The sequence below is a fragment of the Octodon degus genome, unplaced genomic scaffold, assembly GCF_000260255.1.
Source record: "Octodon degus isolate 3935 unplaced genomic scaffold, OctDeg1.0 scaffold00048, whole genome shotgun sequence".
Lineage (NCBI taxonomy): Eukaryota > Metazoa > Chordata > Mammalia > Rodentia > Octodontidae > Octodon > Octodon degus.
This window is the reverse complement of record NW_004524624.1, coordinates 5,735,704-5,762,776: the sequence shown is the minus strand read 5'-3', so window position 1 is coordinate 5,762,776 and position 27,073 is coordinate 5,735,704. Positions and strand designations below refer to the sequence as shown.

The window sequence follows — 27,073 nt, the reverse complement described above, 5'->3', positions numbered from 1 at the left end:
ATAAGAAACCCAAGGCCTTCTGTAAAGGGGTTTTTATATATTTATTTGCTTAAAAGCTTATTAATATCCTAACCTAGTCTCTTCTTCACCATTGCTGTGTTATTGGAGTCTCCTGATGTCTGTGTGGGTGGGTGAAGGCGAGCGTGGGCGTTTGTGTACGTGTGAGGGAGAAGTGTGTGGGATGTGCTGTGTGTATGTCCCGGTGTGAGGTTTTTGTGTGCATATGTGGATGTGAGTGGTGCACATGTGTATGTCTGGGTCTGTGTGTGCATGTACATGTTTGTATGTGTGTATGCATCTGGGTATGAGGTGCGTGTTTCCATGTGGGTATATGTGTGTCTCTGGATATGGGTTGTGTGTGTATACATGTCCAAGTGTGGAGCATATCTTTGTGTCCAGGTGTGTATGTGTGTCCCTAGATGTGGGGTTATATGTTTGTGGGTGTTGGCATGTGTGTGTGTACCAGCAGTTTTAAGATTGTATATGTATGTGCGTCACCAGGTATGGGATTGTGTGTGTTACCAGGTGTGGGGTGTGTGTTGTGTTCTTGTGCTTCCTAGGACCTGTCAGTGGTAAACAGCATTTTTCAGCTTATTTTTCATTATTTCCCCCAGAAGACGTCTTTGTAGACATTTTTTTTTTTGTTTTCACCCCTTTCTGAAATATTACCACAGATACGCTGCATATGTGTTGTGTACAGTTTACGTATCTGTGCTTCATACACAGAAAGAGATGTTCTTCCTCCCACCTCCTCATTCTCAAAGAACCAGTGTCTACCCTGGAGGGTGACGAGGCCCTGTTGAGGATTTGGGCTACAGCATATTTTTTTAACTTCTTCTGCCATTGTTGCCTACATGCGTGCTACTGTGTTCTCAGTATCTAGGACGCAGCTCCTAAAATACAGATACCTGGCCCCTCCTCATAAAGATCCTGTCAGAAGCCCTGGGGGCAGGATCAGAAACCTGTCTAAGCAACCTCCAGGGCTGTCTCATGCCCTGATGGCCTTAGGGTGGAAGGGAGGCTGGGACCATCGCAGGACTCTAGTCTGAGGGGACAGAGCTTACCTGGCGCCTCTTCATCCTGGAGAACTTGGCAGCTCAGCCATGAGGACAGACCTGCTGGCAGGACCTCCCTACGCCAGCACTGCCCAGGCTGTCCACTGGCTTCCCACAACATGCAATGAGAGGTGTTGCAGCACCAAGACCAACAGCTGAGGCCAGCAGTAGTCCTGACTCAGGAGTCTGGAGTCCTGTTTTCCATCTTGGTGACCAAGTCATGCTGATCTGGGCCTCACTTCTGTGAGCATCAACCTCCTGCCAGTCCCAGGGACTCAGTGTGTGAGGCACCAGGACAGGAGATGGCAGCTTACCCTTGCTCAGCCTGTAAGCCCAGCCCTCTAGTTGCAACAGGAGTTCCAATCCACACTAGTAACCAGATGGAAGCTTCCAAGGACCTGATAGCAAAATCAATCAAGCATGGAGGACTCCTACCTGGCCCTGCCCTCTCTGGGTGCCAAAGCAAAGCGGTGGCTCTGGGGGATTGGACCAAAGCCATGCTTCAGCTCTGGGTGCCTGAGTGATCAGAATACAGGGGACTAATTCATGTGGCATGGACAGATCTACAGCAAGAGGCCACTTTGGAGCAGATGGGAGCCTGGAAGAGGGAGGGTGAGCTGAGGAATAGATGTGGTTCCTTGAGGGCAGAACAGCACGAGAAGGAAAGATGGGATGAGCGTGAGTGAAAGATGGAGATGGAGGAGAGCAGGGGTGGGAGGATGCTGCAGTCTGGTGGAGAAGCAAGAAATGCATCCTTCTTCTCTTAAGCTTTTAAGGCATCAGAGCATCTTGCTAATTGTTCATCTCCCAGAGACGCTAATGAAATTAACTCTGCAAAATGCTCATCAGGTCATCTGCAGAGGGCACAGTGCCAGGCTTCTGCTTGGTCTACCCCCCTTCTCTCCTCCTCCTTCTTCTCACTTCCTGATGATTTCCCACCCCCTCTCTTTCAACACAGGCCCCTCTTCAGGGAATGGCTCACCTTCAAACCTGCCTGAGAGTGCCCAGTGGGAAAACTAGCAAGGGGGCTGTAGCCAGGGAAACCTCAGAGCCTGAAATGGTGTGGAGCCGCTAGAGTTGGGAAGGTTCTCTCTCTCTCTCCCCACCTCAGAGTGTGTGTGTGTGTGTGTGTGTGTGTGTGTGCGCATGCGTGCGTGTCTGTGTGTGTGTATGTGTGTGTGATCACACATGCATCACAGGAGCATGTGTCTCTAATAAAACCATTTGTTATAGTGAGCATTCTTTCAATCACTGGACATTTCTGGCACAGCATTTAGGTTTAAATCTTTGTTCTATCCTTACCTGATGAGTTACACTGGCTTTCTGTGCCTGGTTTTTGTACCTATACAATGAAGACAATAATAGTATCTACTCACAAGGGGTTGTGTGAATTGCAAGAGATAAACCAGGTAATGGATTGACCTCCATTCTGCACGTGCAGTGGCTTCTCAAGAAATGCTGGGCACTGTCCTTTATCCTGGTGACCCCAAAGCAAGGGCAGAACAGCTCCCCCATAAAGGCATTCACAGACCAGCTGAGAGATCCAGGGACAAAGTTCTTAGCAGCAGGGGTTTGTGGAGGGCGGACATGTGAGTAGTCTGCAGGAACAGAATGGAGAGATGTGGCGGTGTTTGCGCGTCTGTACCTAAATACAAGGAACATGTGTACCTGTGTAGATCATTTATTTGCCTAGTGTGTATGGGTATGAGCTGAGTGTGGGAAGGGCACTTGTGTAAGGTGTAACGACTGAGTGGGTGCCCATATTCTCTGTGTGGGCCTTTTGAATAGCCTTGTTTCTAGTCTCCTCTCCTCTCCTCCTCTCCTCCTCTCCTCCTTTTCTTCTCTCTCTCTCTCCTCCCTCCTCTCTCCCCCGCCCCGTGTGTGTGTGTGTGTGTGTGTGTGTGTGTGTGTGTGTGTGTTTGGCAGGGTCTTGCTATGTAACTCTATGTAGACTGGGTTTAAACTTGCTTGTATAGCCCATGCTGGCCTCAAAACTCACAGAGATCTTCCTGCCTCAGCTTCCTGAGCGTTGAGGTTACAGGTGCGTATCACCACACCTGGCTCTCTCTCCTCTTAACTCTCACACATCTTTTGCTTCTCTCATGACCTGGCTGTCACTTTACACTCACTAAAAATAGAAAGGACAATGGATGCCTCTCCATGGGCTGTGGATTCTCCCACTGTATGACACTGAGTTTTGCAAACAACCATTAGTAAATGCTTTAGAACAGATTTTTTAAAAATAAAGGATAATTTAATTTATATCATCTTTCTAATGCAAATGACAGAAACCCAAATAGGCCTAAAGAACAAAATAGGAAATGTGCTATTTGGTATAACTGAAAAATCTAGGGCCATTCCTAGCAGTTTCAGAAGGAACTAGATCCAGGGGGCTTGAATGATAAACCAGGATTCTGTGTCTGCTTTGCTGTCTGGCTTTAGTCTCATGCATGTGCTCCTCATGCTACGGCAGCTTCAAGGCAAGATCATCTCCTTACTGCTTCAAGTCCAGCAATAAAAGAAAAATTTTCTTCCCTTAATTCCAACAAAATTCTCAGAAACAAGCCTCAGTAGGCTGCCTCAGGTCACACATCCATCCTTGAACCAATTGCTGTGGTTCAGGGAATGGTGGATAAAGGTGTGTGGCATCTTTTGGAGCATAAGTCTTCTGCACTGAATGTGAGGAGGTGTCCCTTAAAGAAGAGGCAGGACAATGCTCCCAGAAAATGGAAGCTAGATGCTGAGCAGCAGGCAGATCTGAATGGAAGCTAGACTCAGGCAGGGACTATTAAGGCCCAATGTGGGTTTTCCAAGAATAAATCCTGTCTGGTGAACTAATTTCCTGTTTCGCTAGGTTATTGAACTGGGAGACCAGGGCAAATCTGGAGCCTCATGAGTCTGGAACTCTGCAGAGTTCTCCTGTTTATTGTGGTAGATGTAGCAGTGAAATGTGAGTTGAGTGATGGTATAGTCAGAGGTTTCTAGAGTAGATGAAAGAGAAATGAAATGTTTACTCTAAGTGTAACCTGCAAGGTTATCTTGGTGTGGAGCTGTTGGGCTCTGTCCTTGCTTCTGCCTTCAGCAACTTCTTAAGCAAGAACTTGGATGAAGTCTCTATGACTTTCCCAATCTCATCTGAGAATGACAGGAAGCTGAAGAAAATAGCAAGTATCCTAGCTGACAGCACCCACATCCTTAGACAGCTCCATATGGAAAAGAGGGATTAGATGGAATATGGTGGAATATAATTGGGATGAATGTAAGCCTCTGCATCTAGCTGCAGGATACCAGCAACCCAAGGGTAGATGGCAAACACTCATTTGTTGGCAGCACCAATGGCAAAGACTGAGGGTAGTTTTTCTTGAAGTGTGGTGGGTCTTCAGGCCATTGGCAGCAGTAGGAAGAGCTGGTAAGGAGTAGGGGAGCTTGGTAAAAACAGATTCCTAGATGTCTTCTCAGACATGCTGAGTCAGAATTAGGATAGAGCAGGATGTGGAGATTTGCATTTTACCCAGCACCACAAATGTTTCAGTGCCTCTCCCTCTCAAAGATGGCCTCACCACAGGCTCTGAGCTCCCCAGCCAGTGAGCATTAGGAATGTGATGTCACCAGCCAACAGCTGATTGAGAACTTCCCATTGGGCCACCCTACCTGTGGGTCGAGACAAGTCTTTCCCTGGCAGCTCTCCAATTTGAATTGATAAGTAGAATACAGATGAGAGATCTAGCCCTCCTTCCCGCAAGGCCACCCAGCCTTCTGACATAGCTCCTAGGACCACATAAAAGGGAAACAGTGGAGCCGAGGCCTGAGTGACAAAAGGAAACCAGTCATATGAAGGAAGGCCTGAGGACAGTGTGCTGTAGGAAGAAAAATTAAAGAAAGGCTGGAAGTAGGGATGAGCTTAGATGCTGGAGAAATGAAAGGGAGGCCCTCATGGCTGGGACCTCTGCAGAGCTACAGAGGAGGGCAGGGGACAGATACTACTGGACCTCCAGGCTGTGCTCGTCAATTGATCTGCCTTCCAGGCACATAGTAGCATAGTCTGATTATACTTCCTGGCTCTCTTGATTGGGACAAGCTCTGGCCAATGAATTGTGAGTGGACTGACATATGTCCTTTCTGGGATGAGCAACTGATTGCTGGCAGGTGTGCCTCTAGAGGAGTTCCCTGTTCCTCTGCCTCTGTGACCAACAATGTTCCAGAAAGCGCTATTATCCAGAGTTCTTGAGTGAGAATATCCTAGAGTATAGATCCATGATGAACAAACAAGAAATAAATGTTTGTTGACTCAAACTACTGAGCTTTGGGGACTATTTGTTACTGTGATATGACCTAATCTATCCTGGTGCTACACAAACCTCTATCATGGCTAAAGAGAGATGGGCAGAGACATGAACCAAGCAGCTAAATTGAACAGAATAGCAAAAAGATTTATTGGATCCCAAATCTTATTCCCAAATTCTAATCCCAGGGCAGAAATTACAGGAAGAAGTATAAGGAGCATGGACCCTGAATCCAAACCAGAGACCCATCTCAGCCGGCTCCAGAGTCATAGAATAAGCATTGATAACGAAGCACTTCCTTTCCCAGCCTCTGCACCATGGAAATATTGTTGATTTAACAGAATCATATGGGAGCATCAAGCCCAACTATACATGTAGGCAAGGAGATAGCTATCCAGAAAATACCATTATTAATGTCATCTTGTATATCAGCCCCCCTCTTATTCCTCAACCACCTGCTTCAAGTGCCCCAAACTCCAGGTCCTAATAATTTTCCTGTACTTTGGGCCTTAAATGCAGGTGCTGCCACTGTGTCACCTCTCCAATCCACCTCTTTCCTGTAGGACATGGGGTGAGAGGTGACAGTATGAAGGGACACACACTGCTGCTCCCAATTCTCATTCTCTCTCTCTCTCTCTCTCTCTCTCTCTCTCTCTCTCTCTCTCTTCCTTCCGGACCACTGGTAGATCAGGCCCCCCTGACACTCTGGCACTGCAGAAACACAAGCCAGTAGACATTTTCATCTAGGCTCACATGCAGTTACAATTTTTTTTTATTAATTAAAATTTAAAAATCAAGCTGGAGGGCTGGGGATATAGCTCAGTGGTACAGCACCGGCCTGGCAAGCATGAAGTCCTGAGTTTGATTCCCAGTACTAAAAACAAAAAGAAAGAACAAACAAACATTCAAGCTGGAGGTGAAGGCTCATGCTTGTAATCCCAGCACTCTAGAAAGCTGAGGCAGGAGTGTTGAAACTTTTCACCCTAGCCTAGGCTACAGTGACTTAATAAGACTCTGTCTCAAAATAAAAATAAATAAATAAATAAATAAAAGAGGGTTGGAATGTAGCTTAGTGTAAAAGCCCTGGGTTCAATCCCCAATGCTGGAAAAAAAATTAAAATCAAGATATTTCACATTTAGTGGTCTCTACTCACAATTTGGAAGATGGAGCTATACTGAGTCCCAAACCCACAACTGGCACCTGAAGCAGAAGAGCTAGCTGCCCCTTTAAGGTGCCTTGTCCCCAGTGTTGCCCATCCCTCTTTGGCACTGGGTCCCAGGTGCAGATCGCGGGCTTTGGCTGACATTTTTTTAATAGTAGAGTTAAGAGAGAAGCAAAACATTTCTTATAACCCTTTTCTATCAAAAGTGGGAAACAAAAGACAGACCGAGAGAGGGCCTCGTGTCTCAAGAAAAATATAGGAGAGCTCATATCTCTTTGTGGAAGCCAAGACCATTCTTATTTCACCTAGCCTGCAGCACCAATTTATATTATCGACCGGCCCTGTAGGCGTTCGAGTTCGCGACCCTGCCCTCACCCTTCTCATTCTCCGCCTGACCCGGAGTGGCACCCTTTTCTTTTCAGATCACCGCCCGAAGCACAAGAAGCGCGCCTGTCATTTCCTTTCTCCTTCAAGGCAGCCCTCTGTTTATTTTAACTGGATTAGGGAATGGGGGCGGGGAATAGGAGACACCAGTAGCGATCCTTGCTGGAGCTCCGGGAGACGACGTGACTTGCCCAAGGTCACAGAGCCAGAAGCCTGAGCATCTACCCTACCCTAGGACTTTTTGGCACCCAAAGCTCAGGTCTTTCCCTCACGCCCACGTCTCGGGCGTCTTGCGCTCTCCGGGCGCAAACACTGCGCGACTTGTCTGACGCTGCGCCCTAGGTTGTTTTGTTAGGCGAACTGCGCGGTGGGTTAGGAAAACCTTGGGTCAAGCTGTTAGGCTTGTCCCTGGAGTCTATCAGGCTGTGTGTTGGGACTACGGGTGGCCCCGAATCTGGCCAGCCAGTCACTGGGGCCCTGGGCAGCCCTACGCGCGGGCTGGGGCCCCAGAGCTCTCCTGCAGTCCCCTATCCAAGCCGCCCGCAGGCAGTTTACCGCGGCTCGCTGACAGCCTCGGAGTGCGGCCGGGAGGCGAGGACTAGGGAGAGAGGACTGCAGCTGAACCTGTCCGGGGCGCCCCAGCCATTGGCCCACCTCCACAGACTTGTGCCGCGCCGGGGTCGCCGCAGCCCTGGGCCCCTCCCGGGCCACCTGTGCGCAGACTGGCGGACCCCCAAGAGACCAGATCCAGAGAACCAATCCACTCCGGGTTTCAGACTTGGGTCCCGGTCCCTAGAGACCGCGAGGGGCGGTGGGAGACCTCCCCGCCCACCACCCCAGCCCCCTCCCTGGGGGAACCTCAGGCATCGCCTGGAGGGATTCCCGGCGGTGGGGGTGCCCTAGCGCGCCGAACGGGGCGGACCGCCCCCTCCACTCCCCCCCGCCCCGCCCCACCACAACCCCATTCCGGTACTCCAGTCCGGATTTTGCGGCGCCCGCCGGCCCGCTCCCCGGCTGCGGGCTCCGCGCGGCGGCTGGCTTGGTGCGCGGCGCGGCTGGCGCTGCGCTCCGCCCCGGCTGCATTGCTGCGCTCCGGGTGCCCAAGGGAGCCACGCGCCGCGTGCGCCCAGCAGCCGGCCGACGGGAGGCAGCGCAGTCCGCTGGCATGGGCCCCGGGGGCGCCCCGAGGTGGGGCTCTGGGTTGAGGCGCTGAAAGCCTCCCTCCCGCCCGCGGGGCCCCGCGCCCAGCCAGTCCGCCCGCCCGCGGCCATGGCCGTCTGGCCCGGCCTGTGGCCAGCACTCTTGGGCATCGTCCTCGCCGCCTGGTTCCGCGGCTCGGGTGAGTCACGCCGCTCGCGCACTGGGGAGGCTTGCGGGGTACCGTGCGCGCGAACGCCAGCTGCTCTTGTAGGTGGTGGGGGCCCGTGACCTGTGCTGCTGGACCTGCTGGGAGCCCCCAGAGGCCAAACTTTGCGAGGCGGGACGCGGGGGCAGCCTCTCGCTGCTGCGCAGCATCCCGGCGCTCTCTCCCGGAAGCCTGGGTTCTGCCAAGTCCGGGAACAGCTGTCAGCGCACAGGGCTAGCGAGTGTAGACGCCCCACGCCTCCGGGTGGGGGAAGTTTGCTGGTTGCCCGACCCCAGAGCAGGATCTGGGGTTTGGATCAACCCTGAGGAGCCTGACTTTGAGGATGCAAAATTGAAAAGGTTTGACCACATGCCGTTGCCCAGAAAATGGAAGGAGAGGGGTATTGAAGATACCTCTTCCCAGTGGCTTTTGCCCCAGCAGCCACTCACAATTTCCCAGCTTGGCACCTGGCCTCTGCCCACGTCCAGAACACAGTGTCCTCCTCTGTCCCTGTGATACACGCTCACAAACGCACACACTCAGGCGTGGAGGCGCATACAGCAGCCCCCAGCTCTTGCAGACTGCACAGCCAAAGCACCAGAGCCCCTGTAGTTGGAGCTGTGGCTCCCCAGCCTCCCCGACCCTGGGCTGGAGTCGTGCACAGTGGGCTTCACCTTGTCCCTGAAACTCCACAGCCTGTCTTCTACCTGCATGTCTGGCTGGCCACCTAACCTGCTCAGACCATAACTCACCTCCTTTCTCTTGCTGAGGGGACTTGGGAGGAGGAAGTTCCCCCTGCATCCTTTGTCTACTCTCCTGGAGCCTCCACTGAGGCAGTGCTGTGGGGGGTCCTGATCTCTGCCTCCTGCACTCAGCAGAGCTGAGCTTGAGGGGCATCGTTTATCTGATCAAGGGGGCATGGGGCTTGCCTGAATTTTCCATGCCCTCAGAACAGGGTGAGAGGGAGGAGGTTTGCTCACCAGTATGGCCAGGCCACAGTAATCACAAAGGTGTGCTGGAGGAGCTTGGGGTTCCTGAACTGCAAACCCAGACTGATTGGAGATCAATGAGGGAGAGCTCAGAGACCAGCCTGATGACTGAGGCTGGTGGCTGGTTCCTTGAAGAGTCTGCGCACTGCATCCTGTACCCACTACCTGACTGCCCCCATCCTGCCCTCCCAGTTCTCCCTCTACTCCATCTCACTTATCTCCCTTTTCCATCAGCACCCCCAAATCTTCACTTTAATAAACCTTCTTCTCCATAGCCTTCCCTTCTAATCCTGACCAAGCTGGAAGGCTGAGCTGCCATGGGTGTGTGTTCATGCTGCACACACGTGTGTGCAAGGAGTATGTGTGCAGCTCCCCAGATGAACACTCAGGGTGGTGTGTGTTGCACCACTGGCCGTGGTGAGCTGGAGGTGTTGGCCCTTCCACACATGGGGAAGGTGTTGCCAGCTGCCAAGTAGGTGCCTAGGAAATGTTTACTGAGTTGGATATGTGTAAGAGGACTGTATGGTCATAGCTGCATGTCACCACGTGAGCACGTGTAAGGGCTGTGGGCTGGCATGTGTGCCTGGGTGATAGAAGGGTTGGCAGGTGTATGCAGCATTGGCGTGTGTGTGGCCAGATGAGTGTGTGTGTGTGTGTGTGTGTGTGTGTGTGTGTGAAGGCTGGCCTGCTGCACGTGTGTGGCAATTGTATGCTGTTGCCCAGGTGAGCATGTATAGGTACGGATGACAGGTACTGGTAAGTCAGGGTACTGAAGGCAGGAATGAAGGATTGATTGCATGGGAGGCCATGGCAAATGGGATCTACATCACCTGTTGGGGCCTGGCTTGAGGTTGCCCAGGTTTAGCAGGTAGGCATTGGTGTCGCAGAGCTGCGTGGAGCAGAGCCTGTCTCCCGCACCAACTCTCAGGCCTGTGGTAGCAGCTTCTCAGAGGGACAGAGATAGGGAATGGCCCTCCTCTTCACCTGGAGCCCCCTCCTGCTATCCTCCATAGGCTCTGGGCACATGTGGCTGCCCAGGCAGGCTGGCCCTGCGGTGACCCCAGCTCCTCCCACACCCGCCTATCAGCTCAGCGGGTGAAAAATGCGTCTGTGAGTGGCTGAGGGAGGGATAGCCAGCTGGGCAGGCAGCGGGGGACGCCGGGGGGGGGGGGGGCAGTGAGATGGAACTCAGCAGCCTAGCCTCCGCAGGTCATGTACCGTCCTCTGTCACCCGATCTGGCACATTGTCGCCTAGCACAAAGCCTGTCCCTTCTGCACAAATGCACCTGAGCAGGGTCCGTCTGTGCCCGAACACACAGGCACCCACCTGTCTCACCAGATTGTCCCCTTTATACCCTGCCAGCCACACAACTGACACACAGGCCTCTCTACCTCAGGGGGCTTCCTGCCAGATACCCCCACACTCCTGAGGAGGAGAGGCATTGGGAGTGGCTTCCTTGGAAGGTGGGAGCTGAGGGGCACCAAGCTATGGCATTGCCCATCCTGACTGGAATAGTCTGTCCTTGTTCCTCTTGCTCTGGCCCCCGGCCCCTTCCTCAGGGTTGGCTCAGATCCCTCTGCCCACTCCCATTCCCAGGTTGACACAGTTGGTTGGGAAGGAAGTCATCATTTTCCGGGGCTGGAGATACCCTTACATTTACATGGAGCAGAGCCTGTCTCCTGCACCAACTCTCAGGTTCTCACCTTACATTTACATGGGCTAGCCTGGGCTTTGGAATGCCTTTGTGCCCCAGGAGAAGGCAGATCCCCTAACTAATCTGCCTGCTCTCCCTTTACCTATGTGGGAAAGGCTGCCCTCAGGAGCCCAAGACTGCATTGATCTGGACACAAATACCTGGTTCCTAGGAGCCTCACTAGGGCCAGTGGCCCCTCCTGATTTATGTCCTTTTTTCCTGCCTGGGGCTTCGTGAACCCCAAACTTGCAGGCTCAGGCCTAGGCTTGGATAGGGCTCCCCTCTTAGGGGAAGATCCCAATGCTTGGCTTAGCTGCTGTCTGGGAACATGTGTCTGTACACATATAGGTCACTTATTCCAAGCTAGCCCTTTCCTTCTGCCCCCTCCCCACAGGGGACCTACTGTCCCCTACACCTCCTTCTCCCCAGCCTGGGGCTGAAAACCGTTGCATTTCCCTTGGCTTTCCTTTCTCCTTCACGCTTCACATCTAATCTGTCACCAAGTCCTCCAGCTCAGTCCTACTTGTGACATTGCTGTGTCCCTCAAGTCCTGTGCCTTCCCGCCAACCCTGAGCTCCATTTTCCCTTACCTGGCTCACTGATCACTGCGGCGGCCACCCCCACTCAGCCCTCTTCTATGCCTCCTTCTCTCACACTGAGTCCTCACTGGCATACTGCTTTCTGTAGCTCCCTAGTGCTTGCAGGTGAAGTCTGAGTCAGGAGCCTTAAGGGGCCCTTAGGGAAACCCTGGCCTCCCTTGCTATGCATCACCAGCTGATCTGTGGAGAGGCTGGGCACACTCCTGGGCTGGTGTGCTGGACATTGTCAGGAAGGACATTCCAGACTGTGGCTTCCTTGCCTTGCAGAAGCTAGTGTCACCTAACCCTGCCAGCATGCTGTCCACCTGACTGCTCAGCCCCCCAGGCCTATCTAGGCCCTTTACTCATGCCTATCCCCACTTTGTTCTCCAGAGCTCCACTCCTACAACCCTGCTCTGCCCAGAAGGCCTCCAGGTCATCCCCTCCACAGAGGCCCAGGCTTGCTGGCTGATGTGCTTTGCTTGGGTTAAAGGACAGAAGTGTGATTCCTCAGCCTTGGGGTAGCTGCCAAAAGCCTCTGGCCTGTGCCACCTCCTCTTCTTCCAGTGCTTTCCACAAGTAAGGCCATCATCTGTGGCACTGTAACCCTGCTCTCTGCCCCAACATGCTCCAAACCATGGCCAGCCAAGTGCTTAGTGTTTTTCTGTTTCCTTGATTGAAGTTTGGATTATCTGGCCAAACGGAGGGCCACTTGTGGTCAGGGATGAGGAGAAAAATTTGTTTCAGCAGTGATCCTATCCTTGTTCCTGAACAAGACTGTCCTACTCCAGCAAGGCTAGAAATGTTCTTCTTGCTCTGGCTCCCGGCCCCTTCCTCAAGGTTGGCTCAGATCCCTCTGCCCAACCCCACTCCCAGGTTGGCACAGTTGGTTGGGAAGGAGATCATCATTTTCCGGGGTTAGAGACACCCTGTGCTCACCTTACATTTATGTGGGCTAGGCTAGGCTTTGGAATGCCTTGGTGCCCCAGGAGAAGGCAGATCCCCTAACTAATCTGCTATGCAGGGTAGGGATCAGTAAGGCCAGGCTTTCTTATGCAGGGTGATGGTGAACAGGGACACTGTACCCTGGTGCCACATTCATATACAGATGGCAAACCAGCCCACAAGAGGGTATTTGTGAACTACCCACACAAATTGTATACCCCTGACTGCTAAGTAGGGCTCTCCCTGACCACCCTATTCCCACCCTGGCATAGATTTCCTAGAGTAGGTGTTTTCTTGTGCAAATAGTGTCATTCAGAGAGTTAACACCAGGATTTGGGGCCATTCTGTGCTTCACCTATGTGTAGCTGCTGGTTCTTGAGGCTGGACTGTTAGGTTCTTGAGGCTGGACATTATACTTAGCTACCCAGATGGGAGCTCAGTCCTCTGCAATCAGTTCTAGCAATCCCCCCTTCCTTCTTCTTGTCTGCACCCATGGAAGCATCCTTTGGCATCTGGGAAGCTTTGACTTCCTCTTCCTACCGAGTAGACTGCAAGAGGCTGGGACCCTGGGGACAGAAAGGACTGGCTTTCTACCCAAGCCATGTGACCTTGGGTAAGTAACTTTCACTCTGCAGCTTGCTTCTGCATCTGTAGACTGGGCTGTGTCTCCCTCCTGGGGTTACAGTAGTAAACTGATGAGCAACAGAGAAAACACCCCAGTGTCTAGCAGTTGCTCCTGACTTTTTTGTCTCCTTCCTCCATTTTCCTACTCATTTGAGGCCAGTGAGTCAGGACAGAGCAGGGAATTTAAGATGTACTGGGGCCCAAACCCAAGAGCGAAGCTTCTCCATGGGAGCTGTTCATTGCCTTGCCCCAGCCCCAGGAAGGAACCAGACAGGAAGATGGGCAGTTTCTAGTGGAAGCACATATAGCACCTTCTGCAAGGTCTTAGGCCAGTTCCTCAAGTGTTGAAAGGGCAGTTGTTCCATCCTGTCCTGGAACTGTGTGCTGGTGATTAGCTCTTCTGCCACATAGGAAGAGGCACCAGAGGGGAGCAGGGCTCTTGGGTAGTGCTGTTAGGTTGCTGTGTGATCTGGACCAATCACTTAACTTCTCTGTGCTGTCTGCCTTAAAGGATTGGTCTTGATGACTCCATCAGGGTAGAAGTGGTGCCCAGGGAGGCTGCCCGAGGGTGGGGTTTAGATTCATCCCTCAATACCAGGTTCCCCAAGAACTGCGCACAGCTACCTGGCACCTGCCAAAGACACCAGCATCCCTGGCAGAGGCTACTGTATCACCTGGGAACCAGGTGGTAGCTGGGGCAGAGCCAAAGTGGCTGTGAGAGAGGTGGGAATTGTGACTCCCAGCTCCCATGCCAGGAAACCAGCTCCTGCTTCAGCTGGTGAACACCCCTAATTACAGAAACAGGCCTTCTCAGGGGCTCTCAGAAGGTCAGGATGCCAGCGCCTGAACTCCACCTTCTTCCCCAGCTCTGATATCCAGTGACAGGCTGCTTTAGGTCCTCAGTGCCTAAACCCCAGGCAGATGGAAGAGATGGCGGAAGGTGAGTTGCCAGGCTCTGGTGCCTGGGTTTGGACCAAGACTAGGACTAAGGTGAGCAAAGGAGGTGTCTGAAGTAGGAGTCTGCATAGTGCAAGTACAGAGCCAGTTCCCAAAAATAATGCCACCCTAAAGTGCCCTTGGCACTTCGGTCTCCTCTTAGTCCTGGTCCTGGCTTCAGCTTCTCCCTGTTCTTGTGTCCTTGGCTTGTAGCTCACCATCGTAGGTTCCATCCTCAGCATCACTTGGCTCAGGGGCACAAGCACCTGCCTGGCAAATGTGCCCCCGCCTGGAAAATCTAAGGTCACGAGTTTGATTCTTGGCACCCCCACCAAAAAAAAAACAAAAAAACAAACAAACAACAACAACAACAAAAAAAAAAAACATTGAAAAGAGCTAAAAGATCTAGGGATCTAGAGACAGGGTTGTTGTGCAGATTACCAGCTGATGTTAGGTGGTCAGAGCACATGGTAGTTATTCAGGAAATTCCAGCAACTGATGGTGAATACTCAGAGGCCACTGTTCTGGCCTCTCTGGGGGACTTGAGTGTGGCTGCCTGTGGAAGAGAGTGCACTAAGAGGGCCAGGTTGGAGAGGCCTATTGAGGCTCCCATGTGGGGCCTCTGTCCCTTGTCATGCCCAAGGCAAGGTGCACATATAAGACCCTTTCCTCTTTCCAGCATGGTCACTGAGCCAACTGACTGGGTTTGCGATTGGGAACCAGGGACGCCTGAGTGGCAGCACTTCCCCACAGTAGACCACAAAGGGAGAAGTTTTCCAGGCTCTCTTTGCTGGGGCAGAGGTCCCTGAAAGACCCAGTCTCTGAGTAGGGTCACTAGGGGAGTGCCAAGGCCAGTCATCACCAGAATGGTGGGTTCTCCAGAGCTGAGGCACTCCCACGCCTGGATGTCACTGCTGTGTCCATCTGGAAGGCTCAGGGTCACCTTGAGCTTCAGGCAAATGTGTGGCTGAGATTTGGGGTGGAGATGAGGGGAGAGGAAGTCTATCTAGATTGACAGACCTGAGGGACAGCTGCAGGAGTCTCGAGGAGAGAGCTCCCCACGCAGTATATCACCTCTGCCCTGTACCACCCCGGCCAGGGCAGCAGGTGGTACTCTCCGTGCCTCTCCCGGCCTGGCAAGCCCCCGCCCGAAGAACCTGCAGGGGGTACACCCCGAATTAGACTTCAGCCTCCCTAACTGGAGTAGTACGCGTTGGAGCTAAGGGCTGCGTGTTTTTTCCAGGTCCGCCTTTCTTTCCAGCCCCTACCTTATCCCAGCCCTCAATTATGCCAGGCACCCGGTAGGAAATCTTCCTTGGCGCCCCCTGTGTGCCTGGGTCTGCAGCCTCAGAGCCCCCACCTCGTTGTCAAGGTAGCTTAGCGGGCGGGGTCCCTCCGGCCAGCCGAGCTGCGGGGCACGTGAGCGGCTATGGGCTGCAGGTGCCCGAGCCAATGGGAGCTCGAGCCGAGGGATTAGCAATTAGCTGCAGCTAGCTGCTGGGTTCTGGGAGGGGCTCGCCCCCAGAGGGGGGTTCCGAGCTTCGGGAGGGGCAGCACACAGACCCTATTTCAGCCCCAGCGCGGGTAATTAATACGCTGTAAACTCAGGTGGCGGAGCCCGAGAAGGGGCGGGATCCCTCCGCCCGCCAGCCCGCCCGCAGCCGCCCGCCGGATTATCGGCTCTTTGTTCGCCGCCTGTTAACAAGTTCCTGGCTGAGCGCTTGGCTGCCGCCCACCCGGGGAGCAAGCGTCCAGCCTCTGGGCGCGGATGGTTGGCCTCCGCCCCTCATCTGACCCTGCGCCCAGATGCAGACCCCACCTGCTACCTGCCTCCTGCCCTGCCATGGCGCCCTATGTGAAATGGGTGGGCGGGCTGGGCATTCTTCCAGCGATCTAGCGTCCGGCTGACTTTCTGCAGAAGGCGGTTGTCCCCATTACCTGAGCACCTCCTGTAGGCCGGCGACTTCAAATGCACCGGCATCAACATTCCCATTTTACAGAAGAGGCTGGGCGTGCAGGCTTGTAGCAGAGTCTGGCCATCCTGTGCAAGCCAAAGGTTCCAGTCTACATCTTTGACATCTTAGCACGTTCTGTGGCTAGGAGGAGAAGGAGCCTTCAGTGGATGTAGGCTATTAAAGGCTTTTATTCTTAATTTGGTGATAGTACTCATTGTAATCAAGGGCAGTGATTGGCTTTGCCTACATCATCTCATCAAAACCCCAGGATGACCCATGAGGTAGGTGAGGTTAGCCTTATTTATTAGATGAAGACATTGAGATATCAGAGATCAGACTTCAGGAAGTGGCAGGGATAGGACCTCAGTACTGTTTTGGCTGGGTCTCCTACTCTCAAACTGTGAGACAAAATGGTGTTCCATGTGACTCTATGCTGTCAGGACTTTGTCTGGTGCTCGGTGGACTGGAAGGAAGAAAGCCAGGAGACCTCAGTCCTCTTGGGTTAAATCTCCCACCTCCTCCCAGCGCACTCCCTGTCTGTATGCTGACCCCACCTGGTTGCGGTGCACCTGCTTTCTAAAACAGACAAAGGTTGCCCAGCCCACAGGGTTGTGGCTATGAAAACCCTTCCTCTAGGAGTTGGCTTTCCTCACCTGTAGCTTTGAGCTTTAATCCCAAGGAACAAAACTGCTTTCCTGTAGTGAGGTAGATTTCTTCCAGTAAGTGCTCCCAGATGGCTCTTGGCCTCTTGAGGCCACACCTGATGGCTTCTCTCTTTTCAGTTATTGAAGACAAGACCCCTGCCAGGCCCCATATGACTCTTTCTGGGCCAGGAATCTCCAGTCCTCTCAGGCCTCGGTTGGCATGGTTCTGAGCCCCTCTTTCATCCTCTATATCCTTGTCACCTGTCTCTGGGTGTTAGCACAATAATTATACCCTCCTTGATCCTAGGAACTTAGCATACTGATTCAGTGCCCCAGCATGGAGTAACAGGGTACTAAGTGTGTCTGTTGCAAATAATGGAAAGTCCAACCCTCATTGTCTCAAGTAAAAAAAAGGGAAATTAATGGTGCATACAAATGAAAAATGAAGGGTATCTTTAGTTTCAGGCAGGGTTGGATCCAGAGAGAAGAGTATGACCAAGAACCATTCCTCATTTCTGCTTTTGAGGAATTGGTATAACTCTCCAACAACCTCTTTCTCACAACTTAAAGCCGTTGCCAGGAACCAGGAACTCCCAGGGATACACATACATCCTCATAGTCTCAGTTCAAGGGAAAACAGAAAGCATCTCTTCCTTTGACCATCCCAACAAATGCCCTGATCTTTCCCCATTAGTCCAGCTCAAGTGCTATGCCTATTATGGGAGCCAATCACCACCTTGAGGGTTATGGTTATGCATATTGCATTGTGCTTTAGGCCACCCTTATCAGTGTCTTGTCACCCAGGTGGCTTGCCATTCCTTGAAGGTTCTTATTCTTCAGGAAAGGATGGAGACAGTTATCCTCAGATTTAACCAGTACGTCATTAACATATTTTGTCCAAATATTTAATAGTCATGTTGACTAACATCAAGGATATAACCTGCTCAAAGGTAAAGCCTGAGTCTATGTCAACCTTAACTATTTAATCTGCAGTGGTAGAAAATACAGGAATACCAGTTATTCAATAGGTTTAGTAGTCTGGCATCTGGTTCATATATCTCCATTTGCTGATCCTAAGATACTTTATCACATGCCTGGTTGAAATCCAGACGTGTTGTTTTCAGTCTGGCCCTAGTCTACCACAACAGTAACCTTATAATAAAGAGAAGCTGGTTGATGTTCATGATCCGTGGGGATCCAGCGTGTCTCTCAGTGTCCTTTCTTCCATTGGTCACCTTCATGAGTTGAGAAGCTCTACTAGGATTGTGCCTGGTGTTTGCATCAGGTTCACCAGGCTGTGGCTTCTCCAGTGGAAATCTGCTGGGTTTTCTATCAGGCCCAATGCCACATCTTATATACAGTTCTGTGGATGTTTTGGTGACCCCCTCATCCTAGCAGCCAGGGCCTGAGGGACCTAGGTAAGTGTTTCCCCAGGATGGGTTGTTTTCCTGTTTCAGAGCCTGCTTTTCTGTCTTGTTTCTTCTCTCACCACCCGAGCCCTTACCAGTATTTTCCATTTTTTTGCCTAAACTTGTGAGAAGCAATTTCTGTTGCTCAAAGAACCCTAAGTGGCATAAGCACTGAAACAGATTTTCTTCCTTTATTGACAACTAGAGCACAGCTTATACATCTAGTTTCCCATGACTGCACTCCCACTTTCTCAGTGAGATTCAACAGACCCATCTCCTAGACCTGCAGTGAGATTTGTCAGGGCCAGAAAACCTGAAGTCATTCCCAAATACCTCTCCTATCCCTCTTGCTTGTTTTTCAGTCCTTATTAGATTTGGCCTTGATTCTCTAGTTCAGTGTCCTCAGGTAGAAAATAGCAGAAGAAGCCAGAGCATCCCAGCATCCCCCCCAGCCAGGGAGCTTGCCCTTCCTGGTCCTCATCCTCTGAGCCCATTTCCTGTCCTGTTGGCTTTGGTGTCTCCCATGAGCCATGGCTGGACCTGTGCTCAACATTCTTTGCGTGGTGCTTTGATCCATATGCTATCACTGTTTTCTCCCACATCTTCTTTCACTGGGTATGTCTAGTTAGAATCTGAACCTACCTAATTGTCATGTTGCTGCCCTGATACTTTGCTAGAGACCAGCTTCTTCCCAGTTCTTTGTGGTGAGGCAGTAAGAGATCTATTTTTGACACCCACCTGACATTCTCAAGGCCCTTTCTCCTTCAGTCCCTACTGGGGTTTGGGGAGGCTGTGGCTTGTGTGAATTGTTTGAAACCCACACTCCAAGGCCAGGATGCCCTCTGGAAGTGATCAGCACTCCCTCTCCATCACTGGTGTCCTACTCAGTGATTAGGATCTGGCTCTCTGGGAGGGCCAGGGAATTGGTGGCCAGTTTTCATGGTGTAAATACTTCTACCGTGGACTATTTCCGTATACAAAGATATAAGCAGGCTTGAAGAATTCTGGAAATTTCAACAATTTCCTGAGTTGTCTCCAACATAGCATAGCTTCTGACCAAGGTCACTCCAGCCTTTTGAAGTGACCACAGGAGGAGTCCAGGGCACAAGCACTGGCTTTTTAGAACTTTCTCTGCCAGCCCCACTGACTCCCTAAGGCTTGGGGTAGGTCCCCCTAGCACTATGGTGCCCTAAGAGAAGGGAAGTAGGGTACACACTAGAGGGCTGTAATTACAAGCCAGCACTCTGAAGCTGATGGTTTGGGTTAGAATCCCTACTTACGTGACCTTAGATTATTTAAGTCTTATCTGCCCCAGTTTTCTCACCTGAAAAATGTATATAAAGAAAGATGTCTACTTCATGGGGTTGTGAAGATGAGATGAGCCATTTTATACAAAACAGGTACCAGGATGGCCCATGGCAAATGCTCCACAAGTGTGCACTGCGGCCTGTGTGCTGTGAGGACAGCATGGACACACCTGCGTTTGGCAAGTCTGATACCTCTTGAATTATGTGTGTAGGGAGCAGGATCCTTGGTTACAAAACCAGCAGAGCAAGCCAAGGGCAGGATCCTGCAGGCTTGGTATCTTGGGAAAGTATTCATGTGGGGTGACAGGCATTCCTGAGGGGGCTTGAGAAGGAGGAGTGACATGGTGACAGATGAGTCACAGAGTGACTTGGCCAGATATGACTCCTGATGACCTGGAAGCTAGCATGGGTCCCCAGGACATGCAGAACGGAGAGAGGTAAGCCCACAGCCACATGTGAGTCCACAAAACTCAAGCAAGGACAAGCCATCTGCTGGCCTTTGGAGTCAGAGCTGGTCCTTAGCTAACCCCTTCCTTCATCCCAGAGTTATGGGGGTTCTGAAGCCCAAAGAATAGAGAAACTCAGCCTGAAACCTTCGCTTATGGAAGGATTTGGCCAGACAGTGGTGGGAAGAGGTAGAGGACAGACAATCCCTGGTGACAGCATGCATATAGGGGAGGCCTGCTGCAGCAGACGGTGCCTGTGGGGGCCAGCAGGCAACAGGCCTGGCTACATCTTTGAGCTGGGGAGTGACAGGCCATGAGTGGTGTTTAAGGAAGATTAATCTGGCAGCTCATGGAGGATAGATGGGAACAGAGAGAGGCTGGAGGCAAGGAGACCAGCCGGGAGGCTGCTGCGGTCATCCAGGCAAAAAATGATGAGGCCTCCCTTCACAGCAAGCAGGCAGCAGGGACGGAGTGAGAGAGATGGATGTGGGAGACATTACAAAAGAGGATGCTGCATCTGGATGGTGCATGTGGGGGGCGAAGGAGGGGGAGGAGGCAAACATGATTCAGAGCTCTGAGCCTGGGGAAGTGATGTCAGAAACAGAAAATAGATGGGGAGCTGGGCCAGGGGAGAAACTGAAAGAACAAGAGGGCTCCATGGTGGCCTGGACTCCATCCTGGGAATTCCACTCCACTGGAATGTGTCTTGCATGCAGACAGGGCTACTTGGATCATAAGCAACAGAAACCAGCTCTGGCCCAGTTAAACAAAGGGCACGTAATAGAGGGCTTGAGGTGCTGGAAGGTTATTGCATAATAAAGTCCACATTTAAAAGTATATCCTAGGAGAGAAGCTCTCAAAAGGATGGGGTGGAGATGGGACTAACTTGGTTAATGTAGGGCATTGAAAGCAGTCTGGGGGAAAGGGAATTTGCTCCCTTCTGTGTAGCTTCCTGGGGTGGCTTGGGACTACGGTATGAGACATGACTGAGAAAAAGACCTTTCTTGTAATCAGGGGTGTGGGTGGCCTTGGCAATGGAACTGTTTGAAACTATCCTGTTGGAACCCACCTGGGAAACCATGGCTAGATAGTGGTGGCCTTCAGAGAGGCTCCTTGGTAGAAGAGAAAGGAGAAGCTTTGAAACTGACTTGGACTTCAGTCTCAGCCAAACCTTTGCAGTTGGATTTGAGATTTTTACCTGGTGGGTAAAATGGGGCCTGGCCTAGTCTCTCTAGTCCCATTGTTTTGACTATTTAACATACTCTCTCAAGGACACTACACCTCTGCCCTTCTTTAGGGACCTCCCTCCCTGATATAGTTCTGTTTGGACTGCCAGTTCCAGGGTCCTGCCCCTCCCCTGGCTCAGGAAAAGTCCTGACCAGGCTGCGGAAACCTAGGAAGGTGTGGACATGGCGATTGCTCAAGAGTGGTCATGTGATCTGGGCGGAGTCGTGGGAACCTCCCAGGGCTTGTCCTGCCTACAGGTGGGGGATTCCCCCCTCTGCCTCTTGGGTTCGCAGAATAAAGAAGCAGGCTGGGATAATGGTCAGGAGCAGTTCTCCCTTGTGTGGATGAGCTTGGTTGAGGAGGAGGTGGATGAGGTTAGGAGACCAGGAACTAGCAGAAGGACTCTCCTGGGGGCCCCAAGACCTGGTGCCTGTGGCTTTTCTCCACCCTGTGAGCTGTTCCAGCAGCCTTCCCAGGCCTTGATCTGGGAGGGCTTGGCTTAGGCTTGTGCCGGTTAGAGTTGGGTTTTGCTGCCTTTTACCTGTAGAAAGCCCAGCCTCAGATCTCAGGAGGAAGACCTGACAGTGTGGGCACAGCGTCCACCCAAAGGCAGCCAGGTAGCAGCATGCAGGACGTTCATCCCCATGCAGCAGATATTCTAAAAAAAGAAAATTCGCATAAAAATTCCCATTTCAGGCTTCCTTTGGAACAAGGAAAGATCTGGGCTGTGCATAATGATTCATTTACGGGGAGAGGGGCTAAAACCTAGCTTCTACCTTGGCAGGAGTGCACCCCCACTGCCTGTACACCCATCCTCCCCAGCTGTATACTCTTTTTTCATACAGTGCCTTTTCCCACGCACCCTCCCTGCCCTATGCAGCCCCTGTATCATACATCCTGAGGCCCTGTGCACCTGGACCACTACATGCACCCCTATTGTCCATGGATTCCCCTGCCCACTATCCTACCCCACTATCCTGTACCTCCCTCCCTGCTCACCCCCATTGCCTGGTGCACAGGGAGGCTACATTCTCCACTCCATGCCCAGTGCTCGGTGTGTGTCAGCCTGAGGCCACATGCAGCTCCCTTCCCTTCCAGCATTAAGAGCCTGTCTATGTTCAGGGCCTTAGATTGCACCTGTCCCATTCGAGGTGACAGCAGATAGTCAGGTGGAACTGCCTGAAAGATAATTGGAAACCTGAGACCGGCACTTTGAGATGCAGTCATGGCAGGAAGGAGAGATGCGAGACCCATCATAAGGAACTGGTCATGGACATTGAGAGCTCTGATTCCACTCTAAGGAGGCCACTGGGGAATGGCTGCTGCGGAGACAGTAAAGCAAGATCCGTGGGTGATTTTGAGGAAGACAGAAGGAGGCCAAGGAGCAAGCAATCAGAGCTGGGGAGGAGTTTAAAGTTCACGGACGGAGGGGGAGCGGCCACAAGAAAGGCTGCTGAGATAGCCACAGCTGAGACCTGGAGGCCTAGAGGCCGTGCTGGGGTGGGGGTGCTGCTTGGGAGCTGGTGCCCAGAAGTTCACCAGGGTGGGGAGGCAGCATTTGCGAGCCAGGCAAGATAAGCATGGAGAGGGAGGCCATTTGGAAGTTGTAGACAGTGCAGAACTGTTGGAGCCAGAAAGGCGTAGCATCCATTGAAGGCTTCAGGACAGAAACTTGCTGAGACTTTGAAAAGTATTTGTGCACAAACTGTAGGTAGGACCAGAGGAGAAATGACTTGCCTGAAGTCACCTGGCTGCCACTGCAGAGCCAAATCCCTGCCCCAGCTCAGTGGAAGGCAAAACAGGCAAAAGGCCCGGGACCCAGTGAGCTTTTAAGGGATGCAGAGAGAACAGGCTAAAGGACAGGGCCTAGTGAAGGAAGGTATGCATCCTCAAGCAAGCATTTATTGAGCACCGACTAGGCACTGCATTGGGCACTACAGCTGCACAGTGACTGAGGTGAACACTCCCTGATAGAACCCACCTTGTACTGGGAAAAATGGCCATAAGCAAGCAGATAGATTAAGATAGGGATGCAGGGAGAGCTTAAGATAGTGAGGTAGTAGTTAGAAGGCAGACAGAAGGAGCCACATGGCCACAGGTGAGTTGGATGTGGAGCCACTTGGGTAGCAAATGAGACAAGATGGGCAGGGTGGGTCTCTTTGAGCAGGTGACATCTGAGCCAAGACTGGAATGCCAGGGAGGAATCAGCACAGGGCCTGTTCTTGTTGGGGTACAGAGAGCTGTGGAGCCTGACAAAGACAAAGCATGCTGCCTTCTATCTTTCTGTATTTATTGGTACTTTATGCCATCTCTGCTTCTAGAAAGCTGCAATGGAAGAGCAGAGTGACCAGAAGTGCCTCTGGGGGAAAATGTGGCTTAGGTAACTGGCTGCAGCACACCAGCAGGCCTGCGTGGGTCCCCCCTGGAGCCCTGGCGGGGAACACTGCTCTGCTTCTGTCTTGACGAGGGAAGAGGGACCGGGCTCAGGCTCTCAGGCCGGGACTCCTGTGGGGCTGATCCTGAAAACTCAGGCAGGCCACTTCGGCTCTTGAGGCAAGTCTCAATGTCTACTGTCCCCACCGTCACCCAGTATCAAATAGCCATTTATAAAATGAGCTTAAGGAGGTCCGTGGAAGTTGGACTTTTATGCAGTATATTTTTTAGTTGAGGTGAAATTCACATGACATTAACTGTAAAGTACACATTGTAAATGCCATAGCTGAGTGGCGGTCAGTGCAGCCACAGTGTGACACCATCACCTTGGTCCAGTTCCAGAACATTTTCCTCAGCCATAGGGAAACCTGCTTTAAGCAACCTTTCCCCATTCCTCCCTTTTCTCAGCTCCTGGAAAACACTCCTGTGCTTTCCATCTCTGTAGACTTGTTCATTATGGATATTTCATGTAAGAGGAATCATACCATTTGTGGCTTTTTGTGACTGGCTTATTTACTTAGCATAATGTATTAATGGTTCATCTATGTTGTAGGACGAATCAACACTTCCTTTTTATAGCTAACTAATATTCCATTATCTGTTCATCACTGATGACATTAGGTTGTTTCCACCTTTGGCTCCTGTGAATATTTTTTTTCTTCTGTATTGAGGGCAGGGTCTACAGGGTCTACAGGATCTCACTACGTAGATCGGACTCATAGTGATTCTCTTGTTTTCAGCTTCCCAAGTGTACCACCACACCCAGTCTCAATCGCTGTCTCAGTGTTCCCCTTGAGTGGGGTTGGCAAAGCATGCCAAGGATCAAACCCCAGTCACTGTGCTCTGCCTAAGCAGGCGTTTTAGTCCACTGAGCTATCAGGCCGGCCCTCCTGTGAATAATATGCTATGAATGCTTGTGTGCAAGTATTGGTTTTCTGATCCCTTAGGTACCTCGAGCAGGCTTGCTGGGTCACATGGTAATTTGGTGTTGAACATTCTGAGGAACTGCCAACCTCTTATCCTCAGCAGCTGCACCATTTTGTTAGTTATAGTCATATTTAACTAGCAGTATGTGAGGGTTCCAGGCTTCTCACATCCAGTGCTTATCTTTGAAGTATTAAATTCTTGAAAAGTTTTTCTTTTCCATCACTCAGGGCCCTTCCTTTTCAGTATAGGAGTCCCTTGGCGGCCTGTAGTCCACTCTGCCTGGGGTGGGTCTCCTGGTGCAGGATGGGAATCCACAGAGGCCTGCGTGAGAACTCTTGGTCCTACAGCAAGCAGCGGGTCGGGGTGGCTGTCAGTGGCCACCAGGGCCTCTTCCACCCTCTCAGACCCATTTCCCTCTGCCCCTCCTCCCTCAGCCCCCTCCTCCATGCATGTACCCAACCAGGAGCTGCCCTCTCCACCCCTCTGCTCCATTTTGTGTGTGTGTCTCATCACCAGGATAAATGTAGCTACAAACAGTGCGGCGAGTTGGGTGCTAATTTGTCAGACGCAGTGCGCGGCTGTGATTCCGAATACATTAACATTTTCACATGAAATCATTTCAATTTTTAGTGATTAAGAAGTATTTGTTTTAAAGCATCACGGCGATTTGCTGAAGGCCTTTGGGGGGGCAGTAGAGGTGGGGGCAAGGGAGGCCCCATGCGTAGTTCATTTATGGGCACCAGTGCAAGACGTCGCCACTCTATACCTAAAACTGTGCCTACCTGAGCCTCCTGGGCTTGGGACCAGAGGACTGAGTGGACACCATTGATTCTGGTGGCCTCTGCAGCTCAGAAGCCTCAGCCTCCACCTTCCCTTGACTTTTCCTTGTCTCCCTGGCCTCAGGGAAGTGGTATCTTCTCAGAAATACCCAGTCTAAAGTAGAGGCCCATCACTCTCTGTTTTAGCTTCATGGCATTTATCAACATTGGCATTTACCTATTTCATTGACTTTTTATCCGTTCATTTTATGCTTCTTTAACTAAAACTTAAGTTTTTTTGAGGACAGAGACATTGGCCTGCTCATACAAGAGTGGCTGGTGAGTGGGTGGATTTATAGATATGTAGATGCATGGGTTGATGGATAGGTAGGTAGGTAGGTAGATAGATAGGTTTATGGATATAGATGGATATATAGATATATAAATGGGTAGGTTTATGCATGGATAATTGATGAATATATAGATATATAGATGGGTAGGTTGATAGATAGATAGATAGATAGATAGATAGATAGATAGATAGACAGACAGGTTTATGGATAGATGGGTGGATAGACCAATGAGAGGGAGGATGTGTGGTTGTGTAGTGGGCACAGAAGACCACTCATCTTTGAGTTAAGCTCTTTCTGGACCTTGAGGGACTCCAGCCCTTCCCAGTTAAGCTACCTCTTATGTGCCAGGCTTCCGTGTACCTGAGAAGTGCAAGTTTACTACCACTGGGTGGGGATATACACACAGGCCTTCAGGCTCCCATCCTTTCTCATTATCCCCACTCCATAGAGCCCGTCTGGGCTTCCCTCTCTGTCCTCTTCTCCTTAGGGTGTAGAGAGGTCCATTGTGAAGGGTTCGCCTAAGTTTTTTGACAGACTGGCTCCTCCAGGACTCAGGTACCACAAGTCTTGGCTAGAGACCCTTTCCTTCCCTTCTGGGGTCTCCTAAGTAGGGTGGCCTTTTCCAGCAGCTCATAATGCAGCCAAAGGCTGTGCTGAGAGGATGCACCTACAAGGCCCTGTGTGGGTGTGTTCCTTCTTGTGGAGTGGCTCGTGTGTGTCTGTGTGTGATCGGATGCACAGGTATTCACTGATCAAGAGTCAGTCTCCTTTCAGCAGTCTTTTCCCTGTGACAGTCACACAGGAGTCCCTTGTACGTCCTTCTGTGCTTCCCAAACTTCTGTGGCCCCACCCCCATTTCCACATCCCCCCATAAGACCCCTCCCCCACTCACACCAGTGAAAGGAAAATAACTGGAAGCTTTTATCGTTCAGCAGAAGCAACATCAGAAAACAATTATTGTTTTAATTACCTGCTGTCGCCGTACAAGACAGGGAGGTTGTAAAGTGCGATAAAATCTTTCATGTTAATGGACTGCCAGCCTGGGCCAGGGCGCGATTTATGGGGCTGCAGCTGGTAACTCCAGTCAGCTGGTATGGAGCCCCTTGGGTCCCTCTCCTTGTCCCTGAGGCCAGGTCTCCAGTGCTGGGAGCCCAGGCACCTTTTCTGTCACCTGTCTACCCAGGAATGCTCAAAACCAGCACATAAGCAGGAGGGTCCCAAAGGGTCTGGCTGCTTGAGGTGTGAACCTTGGGTTGGCCCCTTCTGCTCCATGGAAGAAGTGCCAGTGTTGGGCTAGGGCCAATGTCTCTACACAGACTTGCTCACCAGCACCCTACCCTGTGGGAGCACCCCACCCTCCAGCCATACCTGCCTGGTGCCCTGCTACATCTTGGACATCTGCTGTGCCCAGAGCTGTCCTTCAAATCCCTGCAACCCCACACACTTGTCTCCCCCTGCCCTGTCCACTTCCACCTTCTGGAGCCTGACCACTGCTCTCTGGCTGAGGTCCCTGTCATTCTGCCCACCCCAGTCCAGCCCTGTGACCGTTTGTGCTGTCTTCCCATAATCCTTCACTGCACCATCCCTGCTTAAGAACAAACCCTGTTTTTTTCTAGAC

At 51.7% G+C, this 27,073-nt stretch overlaps 1 protein-coding gene across 1 annotated transcript in view; it reads left to right on the top strand.

Moving 5' to 3' along the window:
- Window positions 1-7,909: 7,909 nt before the first annotated feature.
- Window positions 7,910-27,073, top strand: part of Unc5a (unc-5 netrin receptor A) — a 62,467-nt gene continuing 43,303 nt past the window's right edge. The window contains exon 1 of the mRNA XM_004632289.1: window positions 7,910-8,224. Coding sequence (XP_004632346.1) covers window positions 8,155-8,224 — 70 coding nt within the window. The 5' untranslated portion in view covers window positions 7,910-8,154. The remainder of the gene's footprint in view (window positions 8,225-27,073) is intronic.